Source organism: Ostrinia nubilalis, chromosome 13 (genome assembly GCF_963855985.1).
Source record: "Ostrinia nubilalis chromosome 13, ilOstNubi1.1, whole genome shotgun sequence".
NCBI lineage: Eukaryota > Metazoa > Arthropoda > Insecta > Lepidoptera > Crambidae > Ostrinia > Ostrinia nubilalis.
Window position 1 is genome coordinate 11092606 of NC_087100.1, and position 13132 is coordinate 11105737.

The 13132-nt window shown below is 34.6% G+C and overlaps 2 protein-coding genes across 2 annotated transcripts in view; both read left to right on the forward strand.

Moving 5' to 3' along the window:
- The window catches only part of LOC135077679 (allatotropin-like), a 61094-nt gene that overhangs the window by 30757 nt on the left and 17205 nt on the right, over nucleotides 1-13132 (forward strand). Inside the window, exons 2-4 of the mRNA XM_063972245.1 lie at nucleotides 5625-5807; nucleotides 7695-7814; nucleotides 12845-12847. Coding sequence (XP_063828315.1) covers nucleotides 5627-5807; nucleotides 7695-7814; nucleotides 12845-12847 — 304 coding nt within the window. The 5' untranslated portion in view covers nucleotides 5625-5626. The remainder of the gene's footprint in view (nucleotides 1-5624; nucleotides 5808-7694; nucleotides 7815-12844; nucleotides 12848-13132) is intronic.
- Nucleotides 8893-10633, forward strand: LOC135077676 (putative nuclease HARBI1). The gene is made up of 5 exons (XM_063972240.1): nucleotides 8893-9416; nucleotides 9487-9768; nucleotides 9923-10310; nucleotides 10391-10524; nucleotides 10614-10633. The coding sequence occupies exons 1-4, from the start codon at nucleotides 9162-9164 to the stop codon at nucleotides 10519-10521; spliced, it is 1056 nt and encodes a 351-aa protein (XP_063828310.1). The 5' UTR covers nucleotides 8893-9161; the 3' UTR covers nucleotides 10522-10524; nucleotides 10614-10633.

Genomic DNA, 13132 nt, shown 5'->3' on the forward strand with positions numbered 1-13132 from the left:
TGCGAAAAAGAATATTATATTTGTGATTTTTGTAAATAAATTTGTTTCATACTTGTAATTTGGAACCCGGGTTCCGTAATACCCGCACCAAAACTCAAAACACGTTTTTTTCATTTAGTCAATAAAGGTATTTTTTTCCTATAACGAGTTGTTTTATTTTGTTAATCGTTCCTAATATAATAGCTAATAAGTTTTGAAGTATACAAAGCCACTTTTCAAGATGATTAGTCAAATAGTTTTATTTAAATATTCAAAAAACAAAGTAGGGTTCCAAATTACCACCCCTTCCTCTATAAAAATAGGCCTATACCTAATAAAGTCCTAAATCATATTAAAGTTATTTTTATTATCTTCTAAAAGCGTATGGCCTGGTTGTAATAGCTTTTGTATTGATAATAAAATAATTGCTTTAATTGGTCGTTCGACTTCAATGTGGAGGCGTGACTCTACATGTTTCTAAAAACAAATTATTAGAGGTTTGAGAGACACATAAAGGACGAAGCACACTTATCAACTTGGACACGGATCGTAAACGTATCAACTCGAGGTGGTGGTCAGTATTCTTTGTATGAAACTCCGTACTGCAACGCACATTTATCAGCACTGACGTAAACGCCTCGCCCCGCGGTTGACAGCGTGCGAAAGGCAATGGCAGCGCGCGAAAGGCGACACGGTGTTGATACCTTTCCGGGTTGATAAGTCTGCTATGACCTTAAAATGTATTACGAGTAATTTTGGTATTAATTAATACCGTGACCGTGTTACGGAAAATATGTAATAAATAAATAACCATGAAAAGTCGTGTGTAACGTAACTGAGTTACAGCTACATAATCAATCAAAAGTTAAAAGATAATGTGGTTAATCAATTGAAATATTATTTCTTCGTTTTGTGTAGCAATGGAAAACTTGTGTTACTTATTTGCGTAATTGACTTCAGAACAACTAAAATCTTCCAATTAATTGCAAATTAATTGAGTTTCCAGTAATTAATTTTTCTATAAGTTGTTTTGTCTGGGAATTATTGGTTTTTGGTGTTAACAATTCAATTACTGACCACGTGTATTCTTTGTAAAGAATAAAGTGTTTCCAATTTTCTTCAGTTTTCATATTTTAATGAAAATAATGAGAAAATACAGCAAGCAACAAAAAAATATCAATTAATTATGATAACTTAGCAGTGGTGGAACGGGATGGTTACTGTAGTAAAATAAGCTATTAGATTTATTTGTTACGAGTGTTAAAACCCCATAGTCATGTAATAGATTTGACCTATTAAATTATTGATAATGTGAATAAAGTGGTGTTATCCCTCAAATAATGGGATGGGAAACGATAAAAAGCTATTTGTAAATTGGAAAAAATATACCTTTTCCTGCTTTTTAACGCTACAATAATGACAGTTTGATAGCTTTAAGTTACTTGAGAACTATTTTATTGAGAAAACAAAGTATTAAATTATCTATCACACAAACAAGTGCAAGGGCTAAATAGGCTATTGAAAATAAGATCAAAATTTTAAAACTCACCTCAATTCACCAAGATATGAACGTAATAAGGGAGAGTCCGGTAATTTGGACCAGTTTTTTACAATCCCATTTTACACATAGTTTTCTTTTGTTTTTGCTAATGTTCATGGTATATAATTAAAGGGAAATTATTCAACTTACTATTTCATAGGTATTAATCAACACAATTGTTGTATATTTAGCACAAATCAACAAAATACGAGTTCAGAGCTTCGGTCCAATTTAGCCAACCGGTTCGATAATTTGTACCACAGGGTTACTAAATTGGATTTCAATAAAGTTCAAGCCTATAAAAAAACTATGGCAAAATATTATACGATACATTCTTAACAAATTAGGTAACGAAAGGGAACAGTAGTTAATAACATACACAATCGATATTGTTTTACACGTTATCACGATTTTGAGTAAAAGTTTTGTAATTCCAATTATCGTAACGCACACTTGTACCTAATCTACTTTGCCAGTCTTTTGCTTTCATTTATTGTTAGTCAAAAATAACTACGCTATTATAACTTCAAAATATGATTTACTAAAAAAAATTTCAAAATCCTTTGGTAAATTTCCATACAACTTGATGTGGTACAATTTAGCCGACTAGGTGATAGTGCTTTTAAAAAATCGGTAAAAAATATAGCTTTTAAATACCGAAAAAAGTTTCAAATAATTGTAATCCCCACTAATTTACGCTTCTAAATAATATATTAGAAACACCCTGTGATTAAATTTAACAAAATTACAAACTAAACTTGCATTGTCAAAAGTTACTTGAAAACAATGAAAAAATACTTTTTAAAATAAAACACACGTGTTCGTTGTCACGGCAAAAACCACATGGCCGATATTAGTTGAATTTAGTTGTGTATCGCTGAGTGTTGCAATTACAGACATTCAATAAATAGGTACTTTACGAAATATGAGGGTGGTACAATTTACCCGGCGGTACAATATACCAAACTCTCCCCTATGGAGTAAATTGGCCCGAGATCGTTAAAAGTATATAGGTGTGACATAGAGTGACATATTTACTACGATTGTTGAAAATTTCCTCTATAGTGTTTCCTTTTCTTACAGCTTTTCGGTTAAATAACAGACTAAGTGTTTTGTTTGAGAAAAATAATAACCCAATAAAGAAAACTTATAAAATAAAACTTTCATGTGAAACATTTCTTCAGATGTAACTTTTCTCAAATTACACACGAAAAGTAACATTGAACAATCACTTAAGAAATACTTTTCAAAATTTTTCATAATGTCTGAGCCAAAAAGGCACAGTTTATAATGAATACGAAGAACTTACATAGTGCAAAGAATTCTTGAATTTCTCTGAAATGAAATATTATATTGGGAACTATGCAAGTAACATTGATAAAGACACAGACGTACTTTTATCATGAATTGGAAAGTTTTATTTCAATTTTTACCTAAAAATGTTTTATTGTTTATAAATTGTTGCTAGCTAGGTCTGCTGTGTGCATCGACGTCCATAATAAAAAATAAACTATACAGGGTGTTAGGTAAATGGGTATATGAGCCGACACTAGCCCATGTTAACATAGGCATATAAATAGTATGGTGAAGTCAGAAATTTGATATTGTCATTTAATTTTTTTTTATTTTCATACAAAATAAATTTTATAAAATCCGATTTGTATGAAAATTAAAATAATTAAAATGAAGATATCAATTTTCTGACTTCACCATACCATTTATATGACCATGTTAACATGGGCTAGTGTCGGCTCATATACCCATTTACCTAACACCCTGTAGAACTAAAGATAATAATGAGTCTACTCTTCTGTGTAGAGTCACTTATATTCTCAAAGTAACCAAAGAAATCTAAAGCATAAACAATACATTTACTACTTAGTTGTTACGCTGGCGTAATCCTCTCATTTGACTCATTGGATCCCAAACTTATTTGAGAGGCGCCCCCTTTCGACCATACAAATAATTCCGCGCCCCCCTCCTTCAGTCAAGATTATTTATTGGTCGTATCGAGCAGTCTGGAATGCATTCTCTTAGCAGTCGCAGGTGTTTTATACATGTACACAGATGGCCCGCGCCCCCCTTCAAAGGTCTTTGCGCCTCCCCAGGGGGTCGCGACCCACAGGTTGAAAAACACTGCTCTAACTAATGTCGCTAATGGCGTGTCACCTCTTTAATTTAAAATGTTGCACCTTTTGCCTCAAAGAGAGTGCAGCATAATGTCGGACTAGCCGTTTATGGCCACTTGGAAGATAATGTGGACGAGCAAACTAACAAGCGGGTTGACGAGTGGACTTTACGAGTCTGTTTATGTTGGAACCAAAGTTGGTAATGAAGACTGCGTTATTATAGAAAGTAGTATTATAATAACCTCCTCCTTTTTTGATGTCGGTTAAAAACGAAAAGATATAATGTCTTTAGGCTCGAATTAAAAAAAAAATTGTTTCAAAAGTTTACATGTACACAAAGTAAGGCACTGGTTCCCACACTAGGATTCCCTGTGTTGTGGGATCCAGTCTCAATCAATTTAAACGTACGAAGCGGATAGATTAGGAAGAGCTTAGGAAAAGACTGACTGACTGACTGACATAGTGATCTATCAACGCACAGCCCAAACCACTGGACGGATCGGGCTGAAATTTGGCAAGCAGGTAGATGTTATGACGTAGGCTAATCCGGATTTTACGAAACTCCACCCCTAAGGGGGTAAAACGGGATCCACGCGTACGAAGTCGCGGGCGGCCGCTAGTTGCAAAATAAAACTTAAAGCGGATGAAAACTAAGGTTATGACAATTTGTATCTAGTATTTTTAAGAGAGGGATATACTAATTCAATTTTTCGGTTGTATTTTTCAGGAATAGAATGCATGAGAATATAATTTATTTACATGAATGTAAGATTTTCGGAATCAAGGCAGCAACCTTTACTTATTAGATACCTATAATTTACTTAAGGCCAAAGGCAATGGCCATTAATTAACTTATTTACTACTCGTATATTCTCGTTCTAAGAACTTAATATACCTACTTAATGTACGAGGTAACCCTGAATCATTACATTTTGATAATTAAAAGAGGTTAGATGATTGGCGACAAAGAGAAAAATAATGAGATGTGATTTGACAACTCCAATTTATTTATTCTAGAAAATAAATAGACACTTACATAATTTACTCGCCAATCACGTTATGTTATTTGATACTGGTTGTCTTAATTTATCTGTAACTTTTAGATTTCAGGAATACAAATGAAAATCAAAAGATATTAATAAAAGAAACCTGTTAGATGTTATAACGTTTGATTAAAACCTAGTTACTTTGGGCTATTTTTAAACAACAAACACTTTGGCTTAATTCGGTTTTCAAATGTTAATTACTTATTATGTTACAGCCAAGCTTGTTTTTGTATACTTTTGCCTTAGTGATTGTTTGAATATCAAGGTCAAGGAGTAAAAGCGTAGGTAGGTACATTATTTATTCCAAAAAAGGAATCCCTCTTTAAACGGTTAAATCCCAATCTTGGGTTTTAATATGATTACCACTTTGGGAATTTCTTAAAAGTCAGGAATTTGGCTAGCAGATTGTTATTTATGACGTAGGCATCTGCTTAAAAAAGACCTTCCAAAATTCATTCCTTAGGGGGATGAAATGGGGACCAAAGTTTAACGCTAGTCTAGTAGTACTAACTTAAATAGAAAAATGCTCTATAATTAATATATTTTTCCCTTTACAGATAGGTTCCATTCTTGGGGTTCAATATTAACATTTTGGATTTTTTTATTAAAAGTCAGGATTTTCTAAAATTCATCCCTTAGGGGGTTGAAAAGGGGACCAAAGGTTGACTCTAGCTCAGCTATAAACGCTAACCCATCGATTCCCAAACTTATTTGAGACGCGCCCCCTTTCGACCATGCAAAAAATTCCGCGGCCCCCCCTCCTCCAGTCAAGATTATTTATTGGTCGTATCGAGCAGTCTGGAATGCATTCTCACAGCGGTCGCAGGTTTTTTTTATACTTAAGTACACAGATGGTTTTTGCGCCTCCCCTAGGGGGACGCCCCCCACTTTGGGAACCAATCCTCTAACCTATAATTTTCCTTGTTCCAGCCATGAACATCTCAGTGCATCTCGCAGTCGTAGCCGCGGTGTGGCTGTGTCTCGCCGACGCCGCGCCCGACGTGCGGGTAGCGCGGGCCAAGCAGCAGCGGCCTACCCGCGGTTTCAAGAACGTAGAGATGATGACCGCCAGGGGGTTCGGGAAACGCGACCGACCCACTACTAGGGCTGAACGTGAGTATATGATACTTATGAATATTTTCATTTACATCGAATAATAAGTTATTTATTTCAAGCAGATACAGATCTACTGTGAAAGCGTTTTTAGTAAGGGACTTTCCCACACTAGTATTTCGAGGGTCCTTCGCCAGTGCCTTCACAGTGTCGACGCGGCGATGTTTCAGCGTCAAGACTAGTGTGGGGGAACCCATAGCCTATAAACAAATAGTCATGAGGACAGCGTGACATCAGGCATACCTAAATGACCGCAAAGCGACGCAATCTGTGGTTACTCTACGTCATGTTTAGAAATAAAAAGCCTTTGGTTCACTGCCTATGTGAGTGCAGCGCGCCTTGATTAAGGCATTTCCATTCAATTTTAGAATCATGTGCGAATCTCGCGTCAAGTCACGCTACTCATGATTGTCTTATCGCGGTTTAGTTGCGTTGCAATCACGCCATCGGTGATTCAAAGGCTTAAATAGAAAACAGCTGTAGTCGGGGTTAAAGGAACTTTCATAATTTTGAAAGTTTTTGTGGTTACTACATCGTCTAGGATGAATAAGAAACTAAACCTTTCGTCATTATGCAACTAAAGAGTTTTTGTAGAGTTAAGGTAAAGTAATTCAAGCTTTCTCCTCAGATAAGTTAAAAGTGTAAAATGTCACCCCCAGACAAAGTGCAAAGTGTTTAAAGGAACATCGATCTTCCCGCCGAAGCCCGTGGGACTACGCTAATGGGGCGAATAATTTGTTATGAATTTTTTCATCTTTGCAATTTCTTTCATGTTGAATTTCAAAGGGACAAACTTGGGACAAGTTTAGTCCTAATCCGAAAAAGTTACATGATGTCATTTATTTATGTTAATTGTGAAACTGTATGTACGTTTCATGCAAATTTGAATTTACTTGGCTCGTTAGGTGAAGTTAGATCTAATAATGTAAAGACTAGTTTCCAACGTCCAGTCGTTCTACTTCTCACAGTGGAAGTGAAATAACTAAATAAATTAAATGCGCCAGTCTCATTAAGCAGTAAATTTAATTTAAATAAAAAAACAGGGCTGAGAACTGACCCTTGCAGTACGCTTATTTTAAGAAAGTGGCACACTTTATTAATTTGCCTTAAGAAATTATTTTCTATCTTTACTTCTTCTCTTAGGTAAAATAGTGAATTTGTAATTTGCATCTACTCGTACAAACTGATTATCTAAATGGTGTACAACATCAAATGCTAGTGATAAAAATATTCATCGGCAATTTATGCGTTAAAATATTTCACAATAAAAGCATAAAACTGTCGACCACCAAATTTTGTAGTAAAATCCAATAAAGTTAGCGGAATGCGCACCGTTTGTGGGAGTATCGTGTTCGCCTGCCGTTGGAAAAAAACGTTTTGTCTGAACCTGATAGCTGCAATATTACACATAGTTCCGTGTGTTATTTGGAACAGTTTTGTCTTTCACTCTAAACTCCTCCGATTTAATGTCTAATCTCATATCTGAGTTTTTATTAATTCCAGTTGTGTAACCTATTTAATTATACACATTTTATATTACTTTTTAATGTTTTTTTCGTTAATTTCATTTACCTACTGCGTTTATTGTGTTAACCTTTGAAATTAATTAAATACTTAATAATAATAGCGAGAATAATTACAATTAAATACTTGGATTTCCTGTGAGATCAGTGATTTCGTATCCTCATAATTGTTTAGGAAATGACGTGGATTACAATTCAGCTTAAACGAGCCGAAATAATCGAATTTGCATGAAACCCACTCACAGATTAGTGAAATAAAACTCAAAATTGAGGGGATTACTTAATTAACGCCAAATCAGATGTGGCGTATGATTGATGAAACAAAAATCAATTTAGTAATTTAACTATCGCCTTACCTCCAAAGGGGACGTAAATCAGCAAATACCGGCATCCGAACGCACGCATCGAGGTACGCCCACATTTAAAAGTCCCAACGTTGGGATCGCCCGGGATTTCGGGAAACGAACCTCCGAAGACCCTGAAGGTACAAAAACAAAAGAATTTAGGTACACTTGCAAATGATGCAAGCGAAATCAGACTGTGGAAAACCCATATGCAGTCTTGTGTGCTTACTTGAGACTGAGAAAGGCTTCGGAAATGAACTTAAGTCGTTTGGATAATGAGTCAGGACTCATGGTTGCTTCAGCTCGGAAATGACGAGGAAATCCAAAGGGATTGGTCAAACCTAAGGCTTTATGTGTTGAGGATATTCGGTGTTATTGTTGTTGTGAATTTTGAAACATTTTGGTATGAATACGAAACATTTACTTTTACTCTATTATAAATGTAAGTTAGGTACTTGTTGGTCAATGACGATGATGATGATGCCTATAAGTATCAATATTACCGTGGTAATATGGGCAAAATTGTCGCTCATATTTTTATGTATACCTACGTAAGTTGGTCTGTCCACTTCATGGACAGATTTCGACCGATGTCACATACAGGCCACATGAGCATGACGTTGCTAGTGAGTGACGTAGCCAAACTACATATATCCCACAAAACCAGTAATCATTCTAGAACTTATTACGTACGAAAATCTGTGGTTACTAAAATAAAATTAATGATTAACAATTTGAAAAAGAAGCTTTAAGTAACCTATAAAAAAGATACGACTAAATAACTGGATATAATTTGATTGTATTTCTTTTATAACAGCATTGTTAAGAGTCACAATTTCACAAACGATGGGCAGCAAAAAGAGGAAAAACAAAATTTTTAATGAGTTTATTTTCCTTGATCCTTCTGTTTTGAATTCATACCAAAACGTTTCACTTATTGGCAAATAAGATGGAAAGAAGCTCCCAAACTTCATCAAATGGAAATCCAAGTCACGTTTTTGTATTTTCTCTACATGGGACCACATCTTCAATTGGAAGTTGGACAAGAGTTCTTTCCATGTTAAAATGCCTGTCTAAGTACAAAAATATGGTACAAAAGTTTATACCTGCGTGCCATTTAAGTGGGGCTTGCCAATATCTTCGCTTTGGCGGTACTAAAACGTGTCTCTTTAATATGTAATACTCGTAATGTATGTCAACTACCTACTAGACTTGAATACTTACGGTCTTATTCATAATCATTTTTCACATTTTATCAAATGCTTATTAGAGGTTTATAAAACGTTTGATAAAAATTGTTATTCATAATCGTCATTTAGCGCTAAAATCCTCTTATAACTGTGTGATAAGTTATCGAGAGCTCGGGCCTTGTTTAAAGCTCTAATAAACCTATTTTAACCTAACTTTTATAAATGTCATTTCATATGAATGTCACTTCGTTGGTTTATTTATTCAAAATATCCTTGCTGTGATCCTTGCTTGTGAAAATGAATGCTATAAATGCAATTGTGCATTTAGCCAATAATGCCGACCCAGCGCGACGTAGAAAGCTCTACCGCCAACGAAGCAACCCATTCGATTTGCGGGACCTAAATTTTAAAATAAAATATAGGTTCAATAAGGACACAGTGCGCACCATCATAGATTTGGTGGAAGATGATCTGGTTCAGAGCGCTAGAGGTGGTGGCACGTGTCCTGAACTGCAAGTTTTAGTGGCCATAAGATGTTGGGGACGTCGTGAGGTAAGCACAAAAAAGTGTTTTATTTTATCCCTTTGTCGTGGCTGCTATAATTATTTTCATACATTTTCAGGTACAAGATGATGCTGGTGACCTCCATGGCCTAAGTCAGCCGACAGTGAGCCGGATATGCGCCAGAGTCGCGCATGCAATCGCGAATAAGGCAAATTCCTTCATCAAAATGCCTATCACTATAGGAGAGCAGGAAAGAATTAGTGCCAAATTTAGAGCAATTAAAAATTTTCCTGGGGTGATAGGAGCCATAGATTGCACCCACATTAAAATTAAAAAAACCGGAGGTGACATGGCCCAGTACTATATTAATAGAAAAGGCTATTATTCCCTGAATGTTCAGGTAAAATATATTTTGATTTTATACAGTTTACAACAGAGAAAGATTTGTTTTAATAATGTCTATAATTTTTACTTTGTATGATCTAAATTTTAGCAACATTCAACACTATATTATTGGATGGATTACCTACAGGATACTGTTTTTTTTATTTTAGGTTGTCTGTGATGCTGACCTCAAAATAATGGATATAGTGGCTAGATGGCGAGGCAGTACACATGACAGTCGAATTTTTATGGAGAGCAATATAAAACAACGATTTGAGGATAGGCAGTTTAGAGGACGCCTTATTGGCGATTCGGGCTACCCTCTTCTGCCATATCTATTTACACCTATTTTAAGGCCTAGTCGTCCAGAAGAAGAAGCATACAATAATGCTCACATCTCAACTAGGAACACTGTTGAAAGGTGTTTTGGGGTGTGGAAGCAGCGGTTCCAATGCCTACTCCATGGCTTACCAGTAAGCCTCCAAAATGGAAAAGCTGTGATCATAGCATTGGCTGTATTACATAATATAGCCATTGATATGAATGACACATTGTTAGGTAAATGTTATCAATTTGACTGTACATAAGGAATACAAATCTTTATGACAAAATGTTGACAAATTCATAATATTTTTCAGAACAACATATGGAGCAGGTCCCTGTAACTCCGCAACTTTCGACGGAGAACAGTGTTCACGACAACCGACCTTCATTGTTGAGGCGTAGGTCGCAGTTGATACTACAAAATTTTATAAATCAACATTTTTGAATGGTACTAAAATACATTTTGATAAATTCCAACGATTTACTTTTATGTAATGTCATTTGAGTTCATGAAAATGTTGTATTTTAATTTTTCAGATACTGTTCCTGGCATCTTAATGAAAATAAAAAGAATATTTGATTGAAAAATACCTGTATTTCAATTTTCAGTCCAATTTGTTACTATCACAAAAACAAAACCTGTAGTTCTCTTTAAAAAAGCAATTATTCTGCAAAAATTCAAAACAAATTACTTTATATCACTAATTTAAGTACAATTAGTTTCAACAAACTTACTTATTAAAAATCACAGTTCAATTCTTTAAAACAAAGAAATTGCTTAAGTATAAACGTTTCTATTCGGAGGTTATCAACCTTCTACATTTAAAACAAAATAACCATAATTTACACTATTATTATAAAGGCGAATGTTTGTGACTAGGCATATGTGTATTTACTTTATATCACTAATTTAAGTACAATTATTAAACTTACTTACTAAAAATCACAGTTCAATTCTTATAAACAAATAAATTGCTAAAACAGATAGATTATATAGTCTCGAATAACATATAGGCTTCTTTTTATCCTGGAAAAATGCACAGATCCTGTAGGTTACAGAAATAGTAGTCTACGCAGGCGGAGTCGTGGGCAACAGCTAGTTAATAGTAATCTCAAACTCTTATTAAGTTATGACTAGTAAACATATTCATAGCCGTCTAAATATATTGCAGAAACACAATCAAAATGCGGATTGGAACTGCATAAAATACAAATTAAAAACAAACAGAAGTAAGGGAGGAACTAACTTATTATTTAGAATCTGTTAGTACTTGAAAAACTTTAACATCAAAAGACTTATTATTCTTTATTAATGTGAGTGTAATATTTAAGTTTTTCCTGTAATAATTGATGCTCAAGATCCAAGTTTCTCCCTTTCTTCCGTTCGTTTTCCATTTGAACTTCATGCAGTTCAATCCGGCATTTTGATTCTGTTTCTGCAATTTCGGAAATCCTAACTTTGCTTAAATCAATTAAGCCTTCTTTGTTTAACAGTTTCCTTTTTTTTTTGATTGCTGGTGCTTTAAAATTAGGTTTTGCTTTATTTTCTTTTGCCTCTACTTTTTTATTTTCTTTATCTTCCAATATGCCTCTAGTAGTACAAGCATGTGTATCTTCTATTTCTTCATCAAGTACCACCAATTCATATTGGATTTCTTCATTATTTATCAATTCCTGATCTTGCGTATTTTGAGTTGATTCCTCCTCTTGAATGTTAATTAATTCACTTTTATTTGAGTCCGAGTCAAATCTGTTAACATCGACTACAAATTCATTGGGCAACCAAGATGCTATATCATCAGCCCTATCGTCAGGCACTGATAATGGTGGACCACCGCCAGTTTTAATTTGAGCCTGCCTAGCAATGGTCTTGTCTTTCTTCGCACTGATTTTTATGAGGCTCCATTGCGATTTTAACTGGGTAATGGAGCGGTTCATACCAGCGCACATTGAATTAAACCTGAAAAAGAAATGACAGGATTTTGAATTACAGGTAAAGGCAAAATTTTATATTGAAGGCAGAAATCAAAAGATGTACCAACGTTGTTTGTAAATCAGCCCAAGCCGCAACCTTCCGTTTATTCGTGTTAGTGTCTGTATTTTTATTTTCGATTGCATTTACTCTTTCTTTCACCAACTCTTTCAGCAAATACTGAAAAGCAAACACTAGGCGTCAAACATAAATAAAACCATGCTACAAAAATTAGTAGGCACTTTATCAGGCTAAAAATAAGTACTACCTTATCTTCCTCCAACCAGTTTTCTGATCGTTGCCTTTTAGGCGGTCTGTTCTCCTTCGTCATGGACATAATTAGTATCCGATGTAACTAGCCGGGTCGTCGTAAGAGCTTATTGCAGAGTACAGGGTAAGAGGTACAGAATCCAGAACATACAATCCCAAGTTTTATAAAAGTTTGATAAAACTTGGGAGTTGATCGAAAAAACCGAAAACTTTATTAAATTTTCGTGCCAAATGTCAATGTCAGTAAGTAAAACGTCACAGCTGCCAATTTTTTGTTTTTTTTTTCTGCGATTTGTCTATGATTTTACATGGTCCATCAAGTTAAATCACCAAAAAAGCTGTTTTCGTTCATTCTTTTTGTATAGTCTGTGGAAAGAAAATATTAAACTCTGTTTTAGCTATCAAAGGTTTATAAACGATTATGAATAACGTTTTTTATCAGAGGTTTATAAGAGTGTTTTAAGCCTATCAAACGTTTTAGCTAATGTAGGTTTTAAACCTATATTAGCATTTTATTATGAATAAGACCGTTAATGTTTGTAAGAGCTGCTAACTATGTTAAGGTTTAAGTTATAGGTAAGCACCGATTAGACTGGTGTATTAAAATGTTGTTGTGCGTTAATAGAAAGTAATCCCACATGATGACCTCCAAATTGTCTCATGTACCTATGTACTCATATAATTCAGAGTCCGTCTATACGATTTTTATAATAAATACGTTGTTACCACAACTAACAATAAAATTATTCATAGTCATACATACACAAATAATAACGCAATAAATTATGAATCTACTCGTATGTGCGTGCTCATA

Excerpts from the sequence above, each read along its gene's own strand:
- LOC135077676 (XM_063972240.1), top strand. The coding sequence starts at position 9,162 with ATGAATGCTATAAATGCAATTGTGCATTTAGCCAATAATGCCGACCCA. Across the intron at positions 9,417-9,486 it reads GATGTTGGGGACGTCGTGAG|GTACAAGATGATGCTGGTGA; the intron begins GTAAGCACAAAA and ends ATACATTTTCAG. Across the intron at positions 9,769-9,922 it reads ATTATTCCCTGAATGTTCAG|GTTGTCTGTGATGCTGACCT; the intron begins GTAAAATATATT and ends TTTTTATTTTAG.